The 23527-nt window shown below is 51.8% G+C and overlaps 1 protein-coding gene across 1 annotated transcript in view; it reads left to right on the top strand.

Annotated features, from left to right (window-relative positions):
* plekhg5b (pleckstrin homology domain containing, family G (with RhoGef domain) member 5b) overlaps window positions 1-17970 on the top strand; it is a 37131-nt gene extending 19161 nt beyond the window's left edge. Inside the window, exons 3-20 of the mRNA XM_067239925.1 lie at window positions 1649-1790; window positions 2308-2407; window positions 2666-2726; window positions 3114-3205; window positions 3351-3487; window positions 4372-4538; window positions 11891-12082; window positions 13103-13273; window positions 13966-14061; window positions 14345-14545; window positions 14664-14774; window positions 14893-15042; window positions 15327-15464; window positions 15616-15735; window positions 15939-16071; window positions 16317-16435; window positions 16606-16757; window positions 16881-17970. Of these exons, the coding sequence (XP_067096026.1) occupies window positions 1649-1790; window positions 2308-2407; window positions 2666-2726; window positions 3114-3205; window positions 3351-3487; window positions 4372-4538; window positions 11891-12082; window positions 13103-13273; window positions 13966-14061; window positions 14345-14545; window positions 14664-14774; window positions 14893-15042; window positions 15327-15464; window positions 15616-15735; window positions 15939-16071; window positions 16317-16435; window positions 16606-16757; window positions 16881-17970 (3372 nt within the window). The remainder of the gene's footprint in view (window positions 1-1648; window positions 1791-2307; window positions 2408-2665; window positions 2727-3113; window positions 3206-3350; window positions 3488-4371; window positions 4539-11890; window positions 12083-13102; window positions 13274-13965; window positions 14062-14344; window positions 14546-14663; window positions 14775-14892; window positions 15043-15326; window positions 15465-15615; window positions 15736-15938; window positions 16072-16316; window positions 16436-16605; window positions 16758-16880) is intronic.
* The last annotated feature ends 5557 nt before the right edge of the window (window positions 17971-23527 follow it).

The following is a 23527-nucleotide window of genomic DNA, read 5'->3' as shown; positions in this document are numbered from 1 at the left end:
GGGGGGGGGGGGCATTTTGCCGGGATCCCTCAGTCTTGTCTTAACCTCAAGGAACCCCCCTCTCTCTGCTACCAGTCCCTGTGAACCGCTACTTAACCTGGCTAGACATTGAGAGGAGTGGATTAATCAGGCAGCTTGTGTTGTTTCGCATTGGGGTGTGAGGAACGTGTTAGCGGAACAGAGGGGTGAAGGTTGTGATCGGAGGTGGATGTCTATGTGAGCAGAGGTCCTGGGTGCCCGTTGGCATGGATGTGGAGGTGGAGTGTGCGGTCGGGGCCGGGGTCGAGGCCGGGGGGCAGTGCTCACACCCTCCAGGCTGGAAGGTAGGCACCCCTCCTCCGTGTTCAGTGTTTACAGTCGTCAGTGTTTACTGCTATGATGGGAGGATGCTTTATCCTAATGAATCAGATTGATTTTGAGTGATTCCAGACCCTTATTGCCAGACAGAAAGCATGTGGGTCCTGTGTTTTATGTCGGCGGGACAGCCGAGAGGGACGGGGTCAGTTCCTGTGTTGATATCCTTGTGGGCTAATAGCCAGCATATGTTTGGGTCCTTGTGCGTTGGGCTCACTGGTGTGCGTTTATGTCAAGGCCACACTCACTGGCATGAGCCGCTTCTTACGGGCCTGGGGTCACATGAGCACACACACACACGCCAGCATCGCTCTACAGTTCAAGAAGACAATGACAGGAAGCACATTAGGAGAACCTCCATTGTATCTCCCCAGACATCCTCGTTTCCTGTGAGGGTCCAGGGTGAGGGCTGATTGGGAGTCAGGGGTGGGAGGAGGCTCAGGGGGGGATCTCCACTAACCCCCCTGGAGCTCCCTTCTCTCTGGAGGGGCGAGGGTGGTCTGTCTGGATCTGCCAGGGTAGGTCTAATCCTGCAGCCTTCTGCTGCCTGTCTGAGGAAGATTCTCCCCTCGACCTTGACTTGTGGTCAGTTTTGCTCTCTTGTGCTGGGCTGTGGAGATTAGGATTATGGAGGGGTGAGCTGGTCTCAGGTCTGTCCTAAAGGCAACTTGTCTGGGTGACTTGTTCTCCTACGGATTTAGGAGGCGGAGAAGGGAGGGGCTAGGAGAGAGCCTTGTGAGGGTGCAAACAATGAGACGCGTGGCGCCGCGCCTCTGTGTGTGTGTGTGTTTGTGTGCGACTTTGTGTTTTATGCACATGTGTGTATTTGCATTGCAGATCTGTGTGTTCAAGACCATTATGCAGGACTGTGACCTAGTGCTTTGTACTCATGCCAGACAGCTGGGCTGAGTAATTGGCATATCCATTGGTCTGACCCTCTCTCTTTCTGTATTTCATTTCCCTCCCTCCCTCCCTCTCTGTCTCCCTCTCTCTCTGTCTCCCTCCCTCCCTCTCTGTCTCCCTCTCTCTCTGTCTCCCTCCCTCCCTCTCTGTCTGTCTCTCTCTCTGTCTCCCTCTCTGTCTCCCTCTCTGTCTGTCTCCCTCTCTTTCTCCCTCCCTTCCTTACCTCCCTCCTTACCTCCCTCCCTCCCTGTCTCCCCCTCCGTTCCTGTCTCCCTCCCTCCCTGTCTCCCTCCCTCACTGTCTCCCTGTCTCCCTCCCTCCCTGTCTCCCTCCCTCACTGTCTCCCTCCCTCCCTCCCTGCCTGTCTCCCTGTCTCCCTCGTTTTCTGCAGGTGTGCCACCACCCAGACTGCCAGGACCTTAATAACAAGAACCCCCTTCACCTGTGCGAGTCATGTGACTCGCGCTGTCACCCAGACGACACAGACAACATGCACTTTGACCGGCACCCCCGATTTGACCTGCAACCCCAAGGTGCCCACTAGCGACACAAGACATCACACATCAACACTAATTGGCCAACAACCAATCTGACCCCACATATGACCTCTCTATAACTTGCAAGCAACAATATCACTGCTGTGATTTTCAGTTGTCATTTCGGTTGAAATTTACGATTGTGTATTCTAACCCCTTCCTGTTGCACCAAGGCTACTTCCTCATTCTAGATTGTAACTAGTATATCATGATGTGGGTTCATCAGCTTTTCATAACCTCATGAACCCCGCTCTGGATAAGAGCTAAATGACTAAATGTCAGGAATCAGTGTTCACCTCAGTCACTGGTAAATATGTGTAAAGGTTTACCCTAAGAGTGAATCATAGTCTCGCATCAAATTCATCATGTCTGGCACAGTTTAATTATTAACAGGCTATAGGAGGATTTAGTCAGACCCTAACAGTTAGTCAGACTTGGCTTGGAATGGTTGCCAAAACAACAATCTCTTTTATTTTTTGTATTTTTTTTGTAATCCTTCCCCACCTTTTCCCAGGATCCATTCTGGCGAGGAACGTGTCGACCCGCTCGTGCCCCCCACGCACCAGCCCCCCCTCTGACCTGGAGGAAGAGAACGAGGGGGTCAGCGAACAAGGGTCAGTCACCTCCCCAAGTCAACATTACATCACACGCCCGCCGCCATGGTGTCCTTCACTTAGCTTTGCGGGACCGAACGTAGGCAGGGAATGTGTGTCCTAGGACTCTTCCCATTTCATTTTCGACCGCCGCTCGTCGTTAATCGACTCGACGTTTTCTCTTCCCGGCGCGTTTGAGGTTCATTGACTTCCTTGCTAAACATACAGTGGTTGGGTGGAAGTGGGGATTGCTAACGGATGTGTCTGCCGGTCTTCCAGGGAGCGCAGAGCCGGAGGGGTGAAGCTGGTGAAGAAGAAGCCCAGAAGACGACACACAGATGTGAGTACTGGGTGCTGACGGCTGGAAGTCCCCCTCCGGAAACAAGCATTTCCACTTCAGTTCCTATTGTCCTCTGAGCCAAAGGGTCCTGGGACTGTTCTGAATCTGGTACATTGTTATTATTATTATCTGGTAGATAACTGCATGTATACGCATACTGGTGAAGGCTACAGGCTGCCAGTTGAGTACTACTCGAGAGCTCTCCACTGCAGTGTTGTCTGCAGGGTAAACAGGGTGGTATAACAGTCTGTCCCAGACTCCTGGGAGTCTGCTGCAGCATGTGGTGCCTCCCTCCCTGCCTGTGGCAGGCAGGATCCTAGTGCTCCCCAGCTCAGGAGCCTGGCTCAGACCTCCATTCACCTCCGCTGTGTCTATCGCCCCCTGCAGGACCCCAGCAAGGAGTGCTTCAGCCTCAAGTTTGATCTCAACGTGGACATCGACACCGAGATCGTCCCGGCGGTGAAGAAGAAAACCCTGAGGTGAGAGGAGGCGGAGGCTGGAGGGGGGGGGGGGTCCTGCCTCATGGGGGTCTCTAAGGCTCTGAACACGACACTATGGTACTACTAATGGGATTGTACCCAGTGTATTGTGTTGGTGTAAAGTTGTGTGTGTGTGTGTGTCCAGGGAGATCCTAGGCCCTGTGTTTGAGAGGAAGGGCATCGAGCTGTCCCGAGTGGACTTGTTCCTGGACCAGTCCAATACCCCGCTGTCCCTTAACTTTGAGGCCTACCGCTTCGGTGGACACTACCTCAAAGTCAAAGGTATGGGAGGCAGTGTTCACGAACCGTGTTTAATGTTTCAAGTGATTTGGAAATGATTCATACACAGAGCAGCGCATGCTATTTCAACGATTGCTACGTGCGTTTGTTTGCTTGCTTGCCTTTTCACACTGTTATTTGTTGTTGCTGTGTAACGTTTAATATGGCTAGCATGCCCTCAAACCCATTGGGCAGGGTTTGAGGTGAAAAAGTGCATCAGTAGAGCTTGAAATGCATATGAGGTCCCCTGCTTTTGATCTATGGGTGACTTGGGTAAAGTCTCTGTCTAGAAAGTTCTGATATTTCCTTCATTAGAAAGGCTTTACTTCATCTCTTGTTACTCAAGACTGTTAAATAATGCATGGGTGGGACAGATGGCAGGGGCCCTGTTTCCTGTCACACCCTAGATTGAGAGGAAACTGGAAAGGGCGTCCCCCATCTTGGGTCCCTGCAAGGAGCTGGCTCTATATCTGTCTCCACACAGTCCTGCTCTGTGACTAATGTGTGTGTGTGTGTGTGCGTGCTGTTTCCCCACCTCTTCCCCGCAGCCCGCCGCTCCACTCTGACACACACACACTAAGACGTCAACTAGCTCGCAGTCATGTGCTCTAGGGTGTGGTGGTTGGTGTGGTTAAAAAAAGAAATGAGACAGAAGTTCCGAAAAGTTTCTCATTGAAGCATTCTATTGTATTCCCTTCTATTGTATTCAGTTATATTTCATGACATTGTACTCCCCTCGAATGTGTTCTATTTTCACTCTAGTTTGCCGTGACCTTCCGCGCTGTCATAACAGTCTCCAGGTTGAGTGCCAGTGTCGACAGCAGAAGCACATGGCAAGTCCACCAGGGAACTGAAACTGTTTGTCTGTTTGTGTCTGTGTCCGTCAGCGCGGCCAGGGGACGAGCTGAAGGTGGAACAGGGGGTGAAGGACCTGCGCTCGCTCAGCCTGCCCAACATGAAGCCGTCGGGTGGGCAGAGCCCCTACATCCTCACCCCGGGCAGCGAGAAGGTGGAACACGGCTCCCTGGGCCGCCGCGAGACCGTGGACCTGCTGGTCAGTACAGCCGCCCTCACTCTCCTCCTGCTCTCCACACCTGTACGACACATTACAACGCACAAACAAAAACAACCTTCGACATGCATTCTGTCGTCTCCCAGCTGTGTCAAGCTGTTCCGTGACTTCCTCCTGTTCATCGGTTCAGCTGGGATCCCATGGCCTTGTAGTCGAGTCCTGACCTGATGTTCCATGGGTGTTACCAGATCTCCTAGGGCTCCTGCCCTGCCCTGCCAATTTGCTTCCTCCTGGCTCTCGGTGCCAGCCTGCTCTGCCAGCCTGCTGGTACTTGGTGTGTCTGGCAGACAGATGACCTCACTCAGGAACATGCCCCCCCTCCCCCCCTCCCCCCCCCCCGGGCAGTAAAGAGTGGTTACTTTGGCATGGACAGAGGTGCTGAGAGAGGCAGTGTGCTGGACGTACCAGAGGTAACCTGGTGCTCTGGCAGGCAGGCTGTGACGTGCTGGGCTTGGACAGAGGCCTCAGGCTGTTGGGTTCGACTACTACAGACGACCATATTGTGGGTCTTAATGAAGCCTGCAGTCATGTCCTCGCTGACGTTGACCAATCAATTGAGGCCTAGACTCAATGGTAGTTCTGCCGTAACCGTTTTCATTGGAGGTGGCTAGGGGTATGTTATTTTCTCTGCGTGCACGCAGCGGGAGGCTGGGTAATTAGCCTGTGTGGACTAGCTCGGCGCTTTTGCGCAGGAGAGCTGTCAGCACGTTTGGGATCCACCTTCCAGACAAGTCTAGACTCACTCTCACACCCACTTTCAATGGGGTTGTGTTAAGGTAGCTGTGATGTCATCGGGGCCCGGGGCTAGGAAGCTCCACGTAGCAGCAGACAGGGCAGGGAGGCGGCCGTCACAGGCTTTCACCATCGTCTGACTGGCTCCTGCTAAATCTCCAGGCTTAGATGGGAACATGGGAGTGGCTCAAAACAGGAGTTCTCAACATCACGTTTCCTTGTTTCTCGACAGCAAATTTACCTCCATACTTTGCTATGACAAAATGTATTCATCAACTGAGAGTCCTCTGTACTGAAAATAGACCAGGAGCTGCCATTCCCATCTTGCCCTTAAGGGGGAGATAAAGAGCTACAACTACAGTACCAGCCGGTCTGAGCTTTGGGCAGGCTCTGATGCCCGAGTCATAGAGTGCAATGTGTTTTCGATATAAACCCAGAAAATAGGGATATTGCTGGCTTCTGTTGTGGATGGTGCCAACCTTCGAAGTAGAACAGTCCAAATCTCACCTTCATGATTATGTGAACCATAACGTCTTGACAGTTTACATTTACATTTACATTTAGTCATTTAGCAGACGCTCTTATCCAGAGCGACTTACAGTAAGTACAGGGACATTCCCCCAAGGCAAGTAGGGTGAAGTGCCTTGCCCAAGGACACAACGTCAGCTGGCATGACCGGGAGTCGAACTGGCAACCTTCGGATTACTAGCCCGATTCCCTCACCGCTCAGCCATCTGACACCAGTTCCCAGACTCTTGACACCGCTCTGCTGATTTCCACGGGGTCCGACTAGCTGAGGTTAAGCTCTTCCTCATTACATGGAAGGTTTTCATATTGACCTGTAATCAGGAAGCATCCAACTTCCACCTTCCAATCCCCCTCGGGACAATCGAGGCCAGTCTTGGTAAACGGGTGAAGCCGATGTAGGCAGGTTAACGGTGCCCGTGACACAGGAACAGGTGGATGTGCTGATGAACACATCATAACCATTGGTTGATCTGCCACATAGTGAAACGTTCTGACCCTTCCTCCATATGTTCCTCTTCCTCTACATCCAGACCATCGTTCAGCCAAGGTCTCAACACGAATGGCTTCCAGCTTCACCTCGACGAGCTACTTTTTGCTGCTTAAGGGCCTCGAACACAGCACTCCATTACTTCCTGTGATACCTGCGAATAGGTCCTTTCTCTGCATGTTGTATTTGAGATCCTGTTGTACCACAGGACTGTTCCTTGACTCTGACCGCCTAAATACTATTCGAGAAATGGAAACGCGATTCTTGATGTGCTCTTTGTTTATGCGCTACTTGTCGCTTGCTTCGGAGAAAAGCGACTGCAAAGGGAATCAAATGTCAACGTAATGTGCGGGTAAAGCATTAACCCTGGGACCTGTAGGCTACATATCCACAATAACCAGGTCACTCCCCTGAAATCCTACGTGTGTTTTGGTCACGGCCTATAAGGCTGCAGCAGCTCTCTCCGGACTCGATTATTGAGAGTAGAAACTGAGGGGCTCACATGGTTTACAATAAGCTGTAAAGATCACACGCAACACGAATGTCTGGACCACGTGAACCAAGTATGCGCGTCGCGGGTGTGATCTTTGGACCTTTTATATGACTCCCTTTATGTAACACAAGGGTTGCTATGGGGCGCCGAATGCGACGTTGTCACGCGAGCCGCCACCTCGGCGACACGCAGTCTCACCTCTTGAATGTGGCGCGCGGCTTTGGGCAGGAAAAAGAGGGGGTCCATTCCATTGCTCCAAAGATGGCTGTCCGCCTGTTACACAGGAGAGTTGTCACGCAAAGGACAGACAGAAGCTCCAGTGGCTCTCTCTCTTCACAGTGGCACGCTGGGACATGACCAGGAGATACTTCATCTACTCCATCTTTACTGCCATCCCTTTGAAGCTCCTGTTCCACACAGCTGTCTATAGTGTATAGTGGGGTGTTGAATCGGACTGTTTTCCTCACAGTAGTCTGATAATGGTCATTAGACTACAGTACATCAGACTATAGTACATTAGACCACAGTACCGTCTGTTCCTCACAGACAGGCCAACTGACCTTTAACAATGAACAGCTACCGCTTTTTTCCCCCCTGCAGACTTCTCTTTGAATTCACTAAACGGGAACCATTGTTGATTTACATTTTACATTTACATTTAGTCATTTAGCAGACACTCTTATCCAGAGCGACTTACAGTAAGTACAGGGACATTCCCCCGAGGCAAGTAGGGTGAAGTGCCTTGCCCAAGGACACAACGTCATTTGACACGGCCGGGAATCGAACTGGCAACCTTCTGATTACTAGCCCGACTCCCTCACCGCTCAGCCACCTGACGCCCCTGGATTTACGCAGTATTGCTGTAGATAGAACAATGGAGGTGACTTGGGAGTGGTCACTTGTCTCCTCATGATCACGTGTGATCTGGGATCTGCTGCCAGGCTCCCTGACGCTGCTCCAGTGCAGGCTCCCATCAACACACATTCACCTGAACTCAGCAGGAGATGGATGTGATAACCAGAACAAGGATCCTCTCCCGAAACGCTCGTCCAAGTCACACTTCTCAGGGCGACATATTGCTCTCTCCTTAGGCCTGTGAACATTTGTTCATTGGGGCGTTTTCAGTTCCTCATGAGCGAATGAGGGATGTTTGCCTGTGGTCCATGCGTTGTTGGTTTTGTAAAGATGTGTAATAGCCCTGCTCTCTGTGGACAATGGGAGGGGCTAGTGATAAAGGTGTGTGTGTGAGAGAGAGAGGGAGAGGGCAGTCAGTAGGCTGAGGTGAAGAGACCTGTGTCAAGGAGGGAGGACCAACATGCTGCAGCACTGTTCCTTTTGATCAGAGTGATCTTTGACCCATTGCGGCAGCAGGCTCAGGTGTAATCAGACGGGTCTCCTCTGACGGAGTCAGTCGTCTCTGCTCTCGGGACGAGCGCTTGCCGTTCTGGCGGCCCTGGGGCACACTTCTCCAGCTGTCATGTGTTGGGGATCATCTCACAGGCTTTGGATTTAACACTACCCCTCGTCACATTTAGGGAATCCGGATTGATCTCAGTTTCGGTTGGAGAGAGAGTTAGGTTCTTGCGGAGGCACGATGGTACGCTTCGGGCGCCTGTCCTCCTGGCGTAGCTGGGACTTGCTCCATGTTGACCCTGAGAGTGCAGAGGAGCCCCCTCACTCCCCCCCCACGCCAACTGACTACGAGGTGAGACAGAGCCGTTGAAGCTCCTTGCTGTGTGTGTGTTTCCAATCACCGAGATTGGCCGAGATTGTCTTTCTGTTACTGGATGTGTGTGTGAGTCTGTGTGTCCGCGGAGCCGGAAAGGCTAAGGTTACAGTTTCCCATCGTTAATCAGCGACACTGATCAAGGGGAGCTATTATCTAGTTGCTAAAAGAGAGGTGGAGGGAGGAAGGGTGGTCATGGTTTCACTACTCACTTTGAATACAGTCCCTCTCTTCTGAATCTTTTAAAGATTTTTTCTCTCGTAAGCCAAGGTTAAGACCACAGCCAGCTGTGATAAGATAAGGATGTAGGCGACACGAGTCTTGATATGGTTAACCTGACTGCTGGGCGGTTCTCCTGCACCAGTTCCCAGAGCCCCTCGCCCCTCGGCCGGGTCAGGGTCTATCCACCCCCATCTCTGATGGGAACTGACGTGTCCACACACAGGGACCAGACATGGTCAATACACAGGGCTGCATAGTTTCCTATTGTGAATGACTGGTGATTTGTAAGTTAACCATGTGTTATTAAAATAGTTTATTTTGTCATTTGTAACACACGGAAATTCCCCTGATGATATTATCTTGACAAACACTTGTTTGAACAAGTAAACAACTAGAGAGAGTTATGTGCTCTTTAATGTCTAGTAGCTCACTGCAGGGGTGTGCTGAAACACATTTCCTCTTTGGTCAATACTGGGGTTTATTTCCTTGTTGTGGTCAAGCAGGAAAGATACCAGCTACCAGTCCTCCTGCTCTAAGTATTTCATGTAAACTGGCCAATGTGCAACAAAACATCAACTGTCAGGTCAAACTGAAACTTGTCACACCATGCAGTTTTAATTTTAAATGACATCTTGGCTGGAAATTCCAGTTTTGTTCCACTGCTCATTGTTTAAGTTTTCCGCCACACGATAAAATGTTCCCCTTGAGTTCAGTGTGCCCTTGTACAGCTCCCAACAGGGACTGATGGTCACTTCCAGCCTTCTGCAGGGTCCCAGAATCACTTTCATTTCATACAATGTTGACATTCTGAGAGAAACTCCTCAACCCCCCCCCCCCCCACACACACACACACACACACACACTGTGTGTGTGTGGGGGGGGGGGGGTTGAGGAGGGGACTTAGGTCAGAACAAGGAAAGAAGACGTCAGAGATGGCCAAACAAAAGGCAAGACGCCAGTGAAACAGTTGGCCCCTCTGAAGCTCCCGGATGCGTGTTGGAGCAACAGAGGCCCGCAAGCTGCTGCCCTGGCCCCGCCCCTTCCAATGCAGATCAGCCCCATGTTTTATGTAGCCCCGCCTCCTCTTTCCTCCTCAACACAATGGGGCAGGATCCTCCTGGTTACCATGACGCCGGGCCAGTGTCGGGGTGAATGTGCGCGGACAGGCGGGCTCAGTCGGCAGGCTTCACCACTCAGGAGAGCACAGCAACACCCGCGGTGACACGCAGGAGTTCAAAGACGAGGGTTTTGCCGTGCTCAGAGCGTAGTGAGGGACATAAACCAAACCAGCCCTCCAGCCTAGCACCACCAGTTCCCCACCAACTGGAACTTCTCTCCAGTCTGGAGAAACCTTTGGACGAGGAAAACCCCAGTGCGGCTGCAGCTGTTGAGCGTGGGCGCTCGAGTAAGGAGGGGAGTTGGCGTGACGACTTGGCCTTGCGAGTAGGCGTGCACATGCGTGTTTGCATGTAGAGAGAGCGGTGGGCAGAGAGGTTGACAGAAGGCAGCAGCTGGCTCCATCATGAGCTGCTCTCCATGAGCCCCTCTCACCCGGCGGGATGGTTTTCGTTAGCTTTGACATGCCGCGGGCTTCAATGGTGAGTACCGATATCTGGATGACAAACTGTCGGGTGAAAGAATAAGAGATATGCTCATATTCGTGTACTGTGGAAGATATTGGGATACTGTGTGGTGTTGGTATCTGAGTTTAAGGCCGTTTTGAAATGATCAAAGGACCTCTGCAGTTAGTTTGTTGGCAATGTTTGAGATGGGCAAAATGCCACGGTGTTTGTGTTGAGCTGTGCTTCATTGGTGCTCGCTCTCATGATTCTAGGAACCTCTTGAATATTGTGTTATGTCTTGAGGTTGATTTGTATTCCTTCCTATTCAATTGATCTAGTTTGTGTCGCTTCAAAGCTTGCTGAAGCGGTTCCGCTTCTACTTTTTTCATGATCCTGTAGTATCTGTTGCCAGAACATTCCTGAGCTAATAGGAATTCAGCCCTCGTCGTTTACACAGCGAGCGGGTTGACATTCGGCCAGAGTCCAGAGTCCACCCTGCCCCCCCCATGCTGAAGGGATACTTCCTGACTGACACCTGTGGCCTTGTCCTATTGGCGTAGATCCCCCCCCCCCCAAATCCCCTGAGCACAACAGAAGATCAGAGCACCATTCTCTTCCATGATGAAGGCAGCTCTAAAATACAAAGGAAGATAGACTGTCTAGAGTCACCTATTCTGTTCTCAGTTCCACAGTGTTTGTTTAAAAGTGGGGGCAAAGGTGAGGAAACTCAGATGAAGACTCCGAATATAGTTGAAGTTCGGCAGCAGCTGCATGGGACGTATAATAATCCCTTATTTTGACAATCCTAGGAGATGAGTGACCAGTCAGTGCGCACGGCCTTGGCCCTGTCACTCAGCTGAAACCTATACTTTTGTCTGTGTTGTTTTGTTCTGCTTCATAGTATTCTTATCATACAAGAAATAGCTTGGTGTTTAGTTTTGGGGGAAAGCGGAAAAACATGGCAGGTGTGGAATGTTCAGGGGTCAGGATTCTGGAATGGGTTCTTGTCACAGTGTCATCGGCGGGCAGAAGGTTCTTTTGCCCAGACACCAACATGGCAAAAGCAACTGCTTCCTCAGATACCGACGAGGCCCCTTGTTTGTTTGGTTTTGCTGATGGCGCTGGCTCGTAAAGTGGATTGAGATTGCCTGTGCGAGGGAGGTTGCGCGACAGGGCTTGCTGACAGGGTAACAATGGTGCTGGAACAATGGGCTGTTCTTATGGAACAACGTCTGCCCTTCCCCTGTTCCTTGTGATGTAAGAAGGCTTCGCTCAGAGGAAGGGGCATTCCTTCCCTCTCCTGTTTGTGTCTGAGTGAGTTAGGATAGCTTTAACAGTCCCACTGATGTCATTCTTCATGGGAGAAACCCCCCTCTTGCATCCTGTTTATCCATCTTGTATATACGTCTCCATCATCTCGGTCTAGCCGGAAAGTTATTTTCCTCCCTCTCAGGTGATGTCACTGGAAGATGTCATGTTCCGTCCCATTCAACGTTCATTCCTATCCTATCTTTGTCGCTTCTCTCTGTTTCTGTCTGACGTCAGTGGACTAACCCCTGGTTCCCTCTCCCGGTTGTTCCGCAGGGTCAGGCGCGTCGCCGGAAGAACATAACCGAGTTCCTGGGGGACGCCAACATCCCGTCGCCGGACTCTCTGACCCAGCTGCCTGGCTCCCTGCCCGGCGTGGGCACCGGGCCGGACAGCTGGAAGAACCGGGCGGCCAGCCGCTTCAGTGGGTTCTTCAGCTCGGCGGCTGGAGCGGGCGCCTTCGGCAAGGTGAGGCCACGAGAGGTACAGCTAGAGGGATGGGTATGGCTCAGTGGGAGAGCATCAGGGGGATAATCTCAGGGAAAGCATCTGGCTGCAGAGCAGGAGGTCTCTTGTTCACCCCTCTCCCCCCCCCCCCCCCCCCCCTGTATGCCGCTGTGGATAAAAGGGCCAAGTAAGTGAATACATTATGTTACAGAGGAGGAGGTAAAGGAGTAGAGGAAAAAACAGTAGCTATAGGGCTGGGAAGCAGGTTAAAAGCCGTATCCACTCCACTCCCTGTCAAATCCTTTCCTATCCAAGCCCCTGAGATATTGTCCTGCTTTCCTCTAAAATAAGTCGTTCAGTATCTCTAGAGGACCATAAGGTCACCATTTGGGGAATAGAACCACGATATTTGAAATGAAAACGGCCGTTGGTAAACACGCGCACACACACACACGCACGCCGCACACACACACACACGCTCCCATTGTCTTCTCTCTCATGAGGTCACATCCTGCACCGTGGCAGATGTAAGGCAGGGACAGTTTGTGTCACTCACCTGTCAGTCTCAGCTCATCTCTATTCAGAGCGGCCAGCCCTTAACCCCCACCAGGGTCCGGACCCCAGCCCTCTCCCCTCCACAAAGCAGAGGTGACCCTAGGCCACACCTCCTGTACCCCCACCAGGGACAGAGCACCCCCTCCTCCCCGATACTCCATTGTCCGAGTCATCTCAATGCACGGGCCTCATTTCCATAAGTACACAAGGCTCCCCACTTAGAATAATTGTCTCAGTGGATGCTGCTAGTGCATGAAGAATTCAGACGCCTGGATTAGGGTGTGTGTGTGGGGGGGGGGGGGTTATGTTAATGTAGAGACTCACTTACAGTTTGAGGGTAACAACAAACCTCTCTCAGTTCCTGGCTGTTGACCTTGTGTAGATGGATCACTCTGGAAGAACTGAACTATGTAGGTCAGGGAAACGGGATTGTAAATATTTGTTCTGTGTGTAACTTTGCGTGTGTGTGTGTGTGTGTGGGAACAGGAAGTGGATCGCATGGAGCAGCTCCAGAACAAGCTCCACTCGTACACGGTGTTCGGGCTGCCCAAAGTGCCTCTGCAGCTCTCCTTCCACCAGGACTCCTGGGAGGAGGAGGAGGAGGAGACCAACCTGGCGTTGGAGGACAGCTGGCAGCAGCTACTGGACAACCCCGAGGTACGCACACACACACTCATGGCTCGGCCTCTTATCTCTAACGTGCCTGGAGACACTTTCCCACGTAAGTTCTTCTGCGTCAGCACACTGTGCCTCAAAGGTGTCTTTCCTGGCGATCTCTCGCTTGGTTCTCGTGTTGTCAGCTGGTTCCTGCTCCAGTCTCACAGTCACACACGCTGCTCCCCTGCGGTGGGCTGACACCTGCCTTTAAAACTCGTACTGAGCTTGAAGTGGTGTTTGGTGAAAGGTACCAGAGCTGTGTGCACCATGCCAGCTCTCAGCTCGCACCTTTAGGAGGGTGGGAGATCAGACAGACACACTGACAGACACACAGTCAGTCAGGCAGTATATCAGTGGAATGATACTATCATAGCCTGCCTTTGTTTATCCTTATGTAACTCCTATCTCAGATGGCTGGGCAGTGTTGCAAAATTGACAGTAAGCCTCATATAGTGTGTGATAAGGTTATATTATGATTGATGGAGGATTCAGTTAAGCACAGCATCTGTTGGTAATAGTAGGCTATAAACAATAAATGTGTCCTGATCCTGTTCTACAGAAGATATCTGTTCTGTAACTTTGTACTGTACGATATGCATACCCATCTAATGCTGTAAACTTTGTGTGTGTGTGTGTGTGTACGTTTGTGTGCATGTATTTGTGTGTGTGTGTGTGTGTGTGTGTGTGTCCAGACATTGACCAGGCGTCAGTTCCACCAGCAGGAGGCGATCTGGGAGCTGCTGAACACAGAGGCCACCTACATCAAAAAACTGAGGGTCATCACTGATGTAAGGACCTTTCCCTCTCTGCAGCTTCTCTCACACACGCACACACACACCTCTCTCTACTGCATACACATTTACCCCTGCATGGAGGGCTGGAATTACACACACAACCCATAGTTTAATTTCAGGTCCAGTTGAGAGCGAATTCTTCATCATTTGATCTTGTACGACATCTACCGAGTGTGCTGTGTTCCCAGAATGCCATGCAGAGGTTGTATTTCGTCCACACTGACGTCTCCCCTCCTCCCCTCCTCCCCTCCTCCCCTCCTCCCCTCCTCCTATGCAGCTGTTCCTGTGCGGCCTGCTCAACCTCCAGGAGAGTGGCCTGCTGACGGAGGTGGAGCCCAGCAGGATGTTCAGTAACATCCAGGACATCGTGCGTCTGCACACGGCCCTGTGGAACCAGGTCATGCTGCCCGCTCTGGAGAAGGCCAGGCTGGCCCGCAGCCTGCTCGACCCCTGTGACCTGCTGCACGGCTTCCGAACGGTGAGACACACACACACACACAAACACACACTGTATGGACACTCTGCCTCTCTCTCCTGCGGAGGCAAGTGATGGAAGCGTGCATCCAGTAAAGCCTCTGGTGTGTTTGCGTGTGCAGTTTGGCTCCAGGTTCAAGCCCTACATCCGTTACTGCATGGAGGAGGAGGGCTGCATGGAGCACATGCGCTCGCTTCACAGGGACAACGAGCTCTTCAGGATCTACGTGACGGTCAGTCTCCCGCCTGCGTTCGCTCTCCTAGTCAACAACCCTTTCAAAATGTCTTTCCCCCGAAAGCGGAATGGTGGTTTCAGTGTACTAAAACGCCTCCTGGTCTGTGCTCCTGCAGTGGGCCGAGACCCATAAGCAGTGTAACCGCCTGAAGCTGGCAGACATGCTGGCCAAGCCCCACCAGAGGCTCACCAAGTACCCCCTCTTGCTGAAGAGCGTCCTGAAGAAGACCGACGACACGGAGGCCCGGGACGCTGTCAACAGCATGGTGAGAGAGAGAGAGAGAGAGAGAGAGAGAGAGAGAGAGAGAGAGAGAGAGAGAGAGAGAGAGAGAGAGAGAGAGAGAGAGAGAGAGAGAGAGAGAGAGAGAGAGAGAGAGAGAGAGAGAGAGAGAGAGAGAGAGGGAGAGGGAGGGGGAGGGGGAGGGGGAGGAGGGGGAGGGGGAGGGGGAGGGGGAGGGGGAGGGGGGAGGGGGAGGGGGAGGGGGAGGGGGAGGGGGGAGGGGGAGGGGGAGGGGGAGTCCTGGTCTGAGTGCTGGTGTGTGCTCCCCAGGTGGCGTGTGTGGAGGGCTTCATCAACAGCGTGGACTCCCAGATGCGCCAGCGGCAGGAGCAGCAGAAACTGGCCGACACCTCCGGCCGCATCGACTCCTACGAGGCCGTGGAGGGCAGCAGTGAGGAGGTGGAGAAGGTGAGACGGAACACACCTCGGGCATCTCCCCAACACAGATCCCCCCCCCCCTCGCCACTCCAGCCTGGTGAAACATGCCCTCCTGTCGTCACTCATGTGCTGACCCTAACAGCCCCTCCTCTTCTCCTTCCCCTCTCTGCACGGTGCTCAGATCCTCAAGGAGTTTAACCGCTTCGACCTGATGGCTCCCATGAGGGGCACGTCCCCCGACGAGACTCGCCAGCTCCACCTGGAGGGGGCGCTGCGCATGAAGGAGGGCAAAGACAGCAGGGTGAGTCTGCCTCCTGGGGGGAACCTCTGCTTCACAGCTGCAGCAGAGGTTTCTGCTCCCCCGGCACAACCTTCCTCCTTCACCGCAGTGCTGACCTAACACCTCCAACCAGACAGCGGGGCACATTTCTCACCAATGACGGACCTGGATTGAGAGGAAATTCCTTTGCTAATCCCCTCCCTCCCTCCCTCTCCCTCCCTCAGATGGACGTGTACTGCTTCCTCTTCACCGACCTTCTCCTGATCACCAAGCCTGTGAAGAGGGTGGAGAAGGTGAAGGTCATCCGCCAGCCGCTCCTCATCCACAACGTGGTCTGCAAGGAGCTGAAAGACCCCGGTGAGTCCCAGCCTGGACCCCCACGGCCCGGAGCGTGACGGTGCCCTGCCGCCACTCACCCCGGGCCAGACACAACCCCTACTCGTGTGGTCAGGAGTTACGGATGGCCCGGGCCCAAAAACATCCAGTTCAAACTGAGACTTGTGTGTACAGTGTATTCTGTGTACCCAGAGAAACAGCATATGTTGACGTTCCTCTCTGTCTCTCTCTCTCTCTCTCTCTCTCTCGCTCTCTCTGCCTGTCAGTAGGTTCTTTCACCCTCATATACCTCAACGAGTTCAAGAGCGCCGTGGCAGCCTACACTCTACAGGCCAACAGCGCCGCCCAGGGGCGAAGCTGGGTCGATGCCATCTGCAACGCCCAGGTACAGGAGGAAAACCTTTCAGATATCCCCCGTTCTGCTCGCCCAGCAGCTGGATCGCATGATGACATTGAGGCTGGATTAGAGACACAGACGAGCCGTATTCTAGTGTTTGAGCTGGTTTCAGTGGTCATGTTGTCAGTAGTAAGCAGGTGTGTGTGCTGTGTTGGCAGAACCAGCTCCAGAGGCTGCGGACCGAGGAGGTGCTGCGCCAGCAGGTGAACCTGCAGAGACGTCTCGAGGGCGACGGGGAGGAGGAGGAGGAGAGCAGCAACTCCACCACCAGCTCCCCCTGCCTGCAACACAAGGAGGAGCCCAACACAAGGTACAGCCGCACACACACACACACACACACACAAATACATCCACACAGGTTATTTTGCTGTATGTTTGGTACTAGTATCAGGGTAAATGATAACAAGTCGAACCTTTTCTCTCTCTCCCCTAGTCATTCTGATGGCTCCACAGAGACTCTCTCAGTCATGGACACCGAGGAGTCAGGCGAGGTCCCCCCCGCCCCAAACACAGACCCTGGGGGGCCTACAAGCAGCCACCCTGAACCAGCCACCTCCACCTCTCCAACTGGACCTGACACCCAGCAACCCCCCCCTGACCAGAACCAGGAGGCTGTTCTGGAGTGTGTGGAGCTGGAACCCCAGTGTCGGTCCATGTCAATGGACAGCGCCTACGGTACTCTCTCCCCTGAGTCCCTGCTGGAGCAGCGGTCCTGCCCAGGCCAGAGTGAGGGGGAGGACACCGAGGAGGAGGTGGGAGGGAGGCAGGCGGAGGGCAGAGACACGACAGCAGACGAAAGGGTTGATATGGCGGTGGTGGAGGAGGAGGAGGAGGACGAGGAGGAGAACAACAACGTGTCAGATGCTGGGGAGGAGGAGGAGGAGGAGGAGGAGGAGGAAGAGGAGGAGGAGGAGGAAGAGCAAGAAGATTCCACCTCGTTCGGTTCCCAGTTGTCGGTGGCTCAGTCCTTGAAGCCTCGCCGGCGCCCCCCGGTGCAGGCCCGCCTGCGCTTCCTCCAGACGCCCTCCAGCCTGGCGCACAAGTCTCGCTCGGAGGACAACCTGCTGCAGCACCTGGCGCACGCCCTCACTCACACACGCCGCCCCCGGGACCCCGACCCATCCGAGTGCCGGCAGGCACAGAAGACCACATCCTTGGTGCACAGTAAGAGCCTGTCGGAGCTGAGTCAAGACTGCACAGAGCTGTGTCAGAGTGAGCCTGAGGACTTCCTGACCCAGAGCATGCCCTCCGGAGCCCTGAGGAGGACCGAGGCCAAGCAGCTGAAGAGGGCGGAAGCCTGCGTGGGCGGCGGTGGCCAGGCCAACAGCAGCGGCTCGGACGGGGAGACGGGGCCCTCTGGCTCTCTGGAGGGGAAGGGCGAGGCGACACCTAGTGGCGGTGCGGGGGAGGAGTCGCCCAAGAGCAGGAAGTGTCCCGCCCAGCAGCACAAGAAGCTGACGCTGGCGCAGCTCTACAGGATACGTACCACCTTGGTCCTAAACTCCACCCTCACTGCATCGTAAGTCATGGCACATTATCCTATGCTACACCTTACAACATTTTACTGAAGACATTTTACTACACTTTACTTACTACAACTCATTACAGCTTACTACACACAAAATGTGTTGAAGCGTTTTTTTAATCTTTAATCTGCTTTGTTTCAGGGAGGTGTAACCACTTTGGAAGCCAACCAAGCAGTAGCGTCTGTCTGTAAAAAGAACCCACATTGTTTGGCGTCTGCGTGGAGACTGGATTCCTTGTGACACAAATGCACTCGCTCTTGCTGCCCTCTTCCTTCTCCTTGCCTACCGGACAGTGTCCGCAGGGTTTTGCAACTGGACAGTGACTATTCTATTCACCGTTGCATTGGCTTGAGTTTATCGCATGGAGGGGAGAGGCGGTTAGACATCAACTGCTTGCACTTTGGAACGGAAGTAGCATTGAGGGGCTTGGAAAGCGAGAGACTGGGGCCGTACGGGGACGACCTGCTGAGGGTCGCCTCCCCAAACCCCTTCCCTCACAGGAGACACCAGCGGGGGCAGGGGGGCCCCAGGAGGGCAGGGCTTGTAGACCCAGCTCCAGTTCTCGACCAGAGAGGACCGGCGCGGACGAGACACGGTCTCGGAACACGCGACAGAGGGAGAGACGAGCACACGACTGAGAAGATCCTGTCTTGAGATGTTGTTCAGCTGCAGCAGCTAGGCTGCCCCGTGCGTGCTACTCCAGGTTTACTTCAAGACATTGTATAGTATTGCACAAATCTTATGTTCAGCAGAAGAGAATCACTAATGGGGGTGAATTTACATTGGCAGTGCACAGTGAATTTCCATTCATGGTTTGCTTTTTGACGTCGCATGCGCGGAAGTATGTATGTGCGTGTGTCTGTGTTGTTGTCTGCGTGTATGAACGATGTTCGTTGATCTTGACTGAACCAAATTAATGTTGTGATTGTCCAAAGAGGGACCTGTTTAGATGATCGTTTAAGTTGTTCTTCCCCAACATACATTGTTGAGTGCTGTATATAATCAGGTGTGAACAGCTAACAGCTCCTAGTTTATTTCTCACTCTTCCTTTCGAAAAGATTGCTGATGACACCTGCACAGTCCAAGAGCTTCTACTCGGCTGTTCATTTTCAGTTCACTGGTTCTATGAATTCATTAAGATAAATTAGACTTCCAGTCTCTCTGTTTAGAGGGAGGCTGATGGACTCTTGGTTCTGAGATAGATGTGTAGAGCATGTTGTGATGTCAAGCTGTTTTGGGGGAACACTACTGCACTAAAGTATTGATTGGTGTGAAACTACTCTCATTCTAGCCACCGTAAGAGAACAAAACTAGTAGACACACGCACCAGGAAGAACTTTCTTCTTGTTTGAAAGGGAGGTCCTCTGGACTTCTTCTCATACATTTCAGTTTGGTGATTCTTCTCTCGTCCATGACAGCATAGTGATATCTGAAGATTCTGAGCAACCGTTTGGAAGAATAATACGTGTAATATAAATACGCCTAGCTGAATTTTCGTAATTGGCTTTTTTTCTTTCACTAATATAAAAAACACACTAAAACAATCCCACTGACAGACACAGAGATCATTTTGAAGTCCTTTAATTGTCCTTTCCAAATGTTGCTCAAACCAAATAGTTTAACTTTGTTTACTTTTAGTTTTGTTTATGTGTAATATTTATTAAGTCTTTTATGTTTATATATAAGATATTGTTTATATGGTTTGCTTACATAACATTTTTTGTTGGTGTAGTCTTAATATTTGGATTTTTGTGTCGAGCATAAATTTGCTATGAACCAAAATCATGTGTTCTCCCTTTCAGGAACGTCTCTTTAAGTGTCTTACAAAATAAAAATGCATTGTGAAATATTTTGTAACAGTTTTCTATGTTTTGAATTAACAGTATGGGAGTGGTTTTAGGAGATAAACAGAACCGATTCAGTCTTATTAAACCTTGACTGGATACAAACCGCCCATGTATGTGTCATGTTATTCCCGTGGACGTCCAGCAGGTGGCATTAACAGTCTAGTGAAGAAGTGTTTCTGAGCATTCTGCCTCGTTCCTTGACCCTTGAAAGGACTTGGACTGGAGACCCCTCAAATAGTTAATCCTTGACTAAAGGATCCTGTCTTGTGTACACATTAATGAACAACACTTTACACTACATGAGTAGGAAGCACTAGCAACCAAAGCCCTGTCCCGGGCCTAAGTGCTCTCATGCTGAGGTTAGGTTACTGTTGTGTGCATACAGCTACCATCAAGTTATCCTCCCTTTGAAATTCCCATTCCTTTCACTACACATTATGTCTCTGCATCTAAACAGACCCATCAGTTGGAAGCGATGTGTCCTGACGTGAGAGGCCAGGTCAGGGCATGACAGGGCAGAAGGGCTCCCCTGTGTACGTGGTGTAGTGTGTCCACAGGACAGTGGAGTTCAGCCTCCTGCTCAGGGCAGGACGGCAGGGCAGGACGGCAGGGCAGGGCAGGACGGCAGGGCAGGACGGCAGGGCAGGGCAGGACGGCAGGGCAGGACGGCAGGGCAGGACGGCAGGGCAGGGCAGGACGGCAGGGCAGGACGGCAGGGCAGGGCAGGACGGCAGGGCAGGACGGCAGGGCAGGGCAGGGCAGGACGGCAGGGCAGGGCAGGACGGCAGGGCAGGACGGCAGGGCAGGACAGCAGGGCAGGGCAGGACGGCAGGGCAGGGCAGGACGGCAGGGCAGGACGGCAGGGCAGGACGGCAGGGCAGGGCAGGACGGCAGGGCAGGACGGCAGGGCAGGACGGCAGGGCAGGACGGCAGGGCAGGGCAGGACGGCAGGGCAGGGCAGGACGGCAGGGCAGGGCAGGACGGCAGGGCAGGGCAGGACGGCAGGGCAGGACGGCAGGGCAGGGCAGGACGGCAGGGCAGGACGGCAGGGCAGGACGGCAGGGCAGGGCAGGGCAGGACGGCAGGGCAGGGCAGGACGGCAGGGCAGGACGGCAGGGCAGGGCAGGGCAGGACGGCAGGGCAGGACGGCAGGGCAGGACGGCAGGGCAGGACGGCAGGGCAGGACGGCAGGGCAGGGACACAATCTCCTGGCCGTGCCATGACCAAGGTGTATTTACAGGTGATTATATCAGCTAATCTCTGGATTACAGCATGTTGAATCCACACAATACCCTAATCCACATGGAAAAGACAGCACGGGCCCTCTGGGATTTTCATCTTAATCTGATCCAGAATCCATCGGCCCCCACCGTTGTCACATCTGGCCCTCATGGATTTGTTGTTGTAATCCTTGATTTTAGAACAATTTTATAATGCTTTAGTGCTGATATGCTGGAGTTTAATTACTAAAATGCAGCTTTTCTCTTCGAACTACAAAGTAATTACACAACCCTGCTCTATTAGCCTGTGGTAGTTAAGGCTATTGAGGGGGCACCGCTGGTGCAGGTTGTCACATAAGGGATATGAAATATAGAAGTGTTTACAGTCACCGTGGTAGCACATTACAAATGTCCCATTTGCTTGGTGTTGGCATACATTATGAAATGAATCACCATGGCAACGCACACTGCATACACGACAGGACTGTGTCATCCCGTGGGAGGTGCTGTCCTCTCCTATGGCTTTATGATTCATATCTTTCCTTTAGCTCTGTTTAATTTCCATGCCACCTATGGATTTGAGCCTTGTTTCCATGATCTGATGAAATGCATGCTTGTTCTCCGCAATGTACAGTTCATGCAGCTAGGGGCAGCGCGGGGTTACACAGCCTGCTCCCTATGACAGATGTCAAAAAAGCATGCTGTAAAAATGTCCGATTAACACAAAGGGGCACTTTGGTAAATCCTGATTATGGGAGCACTTTCATTTATTAAACTCTGCCAATCCCCTGCACTCTTATGGAGCAGGGATTAAAAATCAGGTAGACACCATTGTCTGCCCAAACAATCCTTCGATAAGCTCTCTCTGCCTCTCAACCTCGGCCCCTGGAGCCTCGACCCAGGCGTGGCCGAGGGCCGGCTGGCTGCCTGAGTGCTTGTAATCTCAGCAGGGTTTATGGGTTGGCTACTGTCACTACAGATCCACATTAATCAACACAATCCCCTTTAGAGGAGCGCGGTGATTGGATTTAGGTTCGTTTTTACAGGTTTGAAAAGAGGGGGAAAAAAAGAGAGTACCGAACAGGGAACTAAAGTGTGTTTACAAGGCTGTGCCGTGAAAAGGCCTGTGGACTAGTGGTGGCCATATGGACTGGATCACCCTGTGAACAGCTGTGTTCTATCAACCACACACTGCTATTAGACACTGAGTGACCTTCCGGTTGTGTGGAGGGCCACAGCATAACATCTGGCCCCTATGGGCCCTCAGCACATGGGGCCCTCGGTGTAATAGGTCACATAGTAGATGGGTGATGTCTGGATCTCCTTGTCACAGGTAAGACTGATTTTGTGAGTTGAAGTTTTAAATGATTTTAATTTGAGTTTCATCCCATTAGGGTTTGCATCTCTGATTAAGTTTTAAAGACATTTGAAAAGTACTCTGCTAGACAACAGTCACTCTTACACAACCTCCCCCTCCTGTCTGCTTCGATGTTGAGTAAAATGTGATTGCCTCTAAATTCCATTCACACAGTGTATTCCAGTAATGGTATAAAGGTGATTAAAATGGTGCCAGATGCTGTCTGACAAATATTTTACATTACAAAGACGTGGCATATGTTAGCAGATCATATTTCTTTATTCGTATGAAAGTTGTCTCAATTGAGAGAGCATAAGGTCCTATTTTACATGACCTGCCGATACCTTCCCTTTATAATGGTATCAGCTCATAAGAAGCTTATTGTCATTTCAATATTGTATTTTTAGGGTGGTAAAACATATGAAATGGAAATCACAAGCATATTTCTTAATTAAATTGAAATTCATTTTAAGAGTAGCTATGCCTACAAGTGGAGAATGACAAGATTAATGGGTAAGTCGAATGCATTTAATATTCAGAACGCATTGACACAATTAATGTGACATTGTGTGTGGTATAATACCTTAACTGACACTGGCCTTAACTGCACTAGGGCTCTAGCAGAATGGGCCCCCACACTGTGGAATAAGCTCCCTGTGGCCCACGCACAGGGCAAATCACTTTCACCAGAGTGAACACAACAACAACAGCTTCATTACACATTTTAGATCATGGATATTTTTGAATGAAACTATTTGTGAGATCCATGTTAAATGTTACTAGTGTTCAAATACATATTGTGCACGATTCATCCCACATGAGAAATAATGATAATATAAAACTGTGTTCTTTGGGACAGGTATTTTACAATGCCTACAATGGTACAGTACATACGTACAATGCTACAATACATAATATATAATTGAGCTTTTGGTTGGTTTCTCTTCAAACTAAAATATGTGAGAATGCTTCTTTTTGACGGTTCTTTCAGGAAGGAAAGGGTTAACAGGAGGAGTCGCAGCAGTGGTCTGGTTTGGGTGGAGTGAAGTTGGACATGTACTATACATTTTTCTTTCCAAATTAGCCTAGGGGACGGCATTATGCCATGGTAATAAGACCATTAAGACTTT

This window comes from Osmerus mordax, chromosome 7 (assembly GCF_038355195.1).
Source record: "Osmerus mordax isolate fOsmMor3 chromosome 7, fOsmMor3.pri, whole genome shotgun sequence".
Classification (NCBI taxonomy): Eukaryota; Metazoa; Chordata; class Actinopteri; order Osmeriformes; family Osmeridae; genus Osmerus; species Osmerus mordax.
This window is presented reverse-complemented; position numbering and strand designations above follow the sequence as displayed.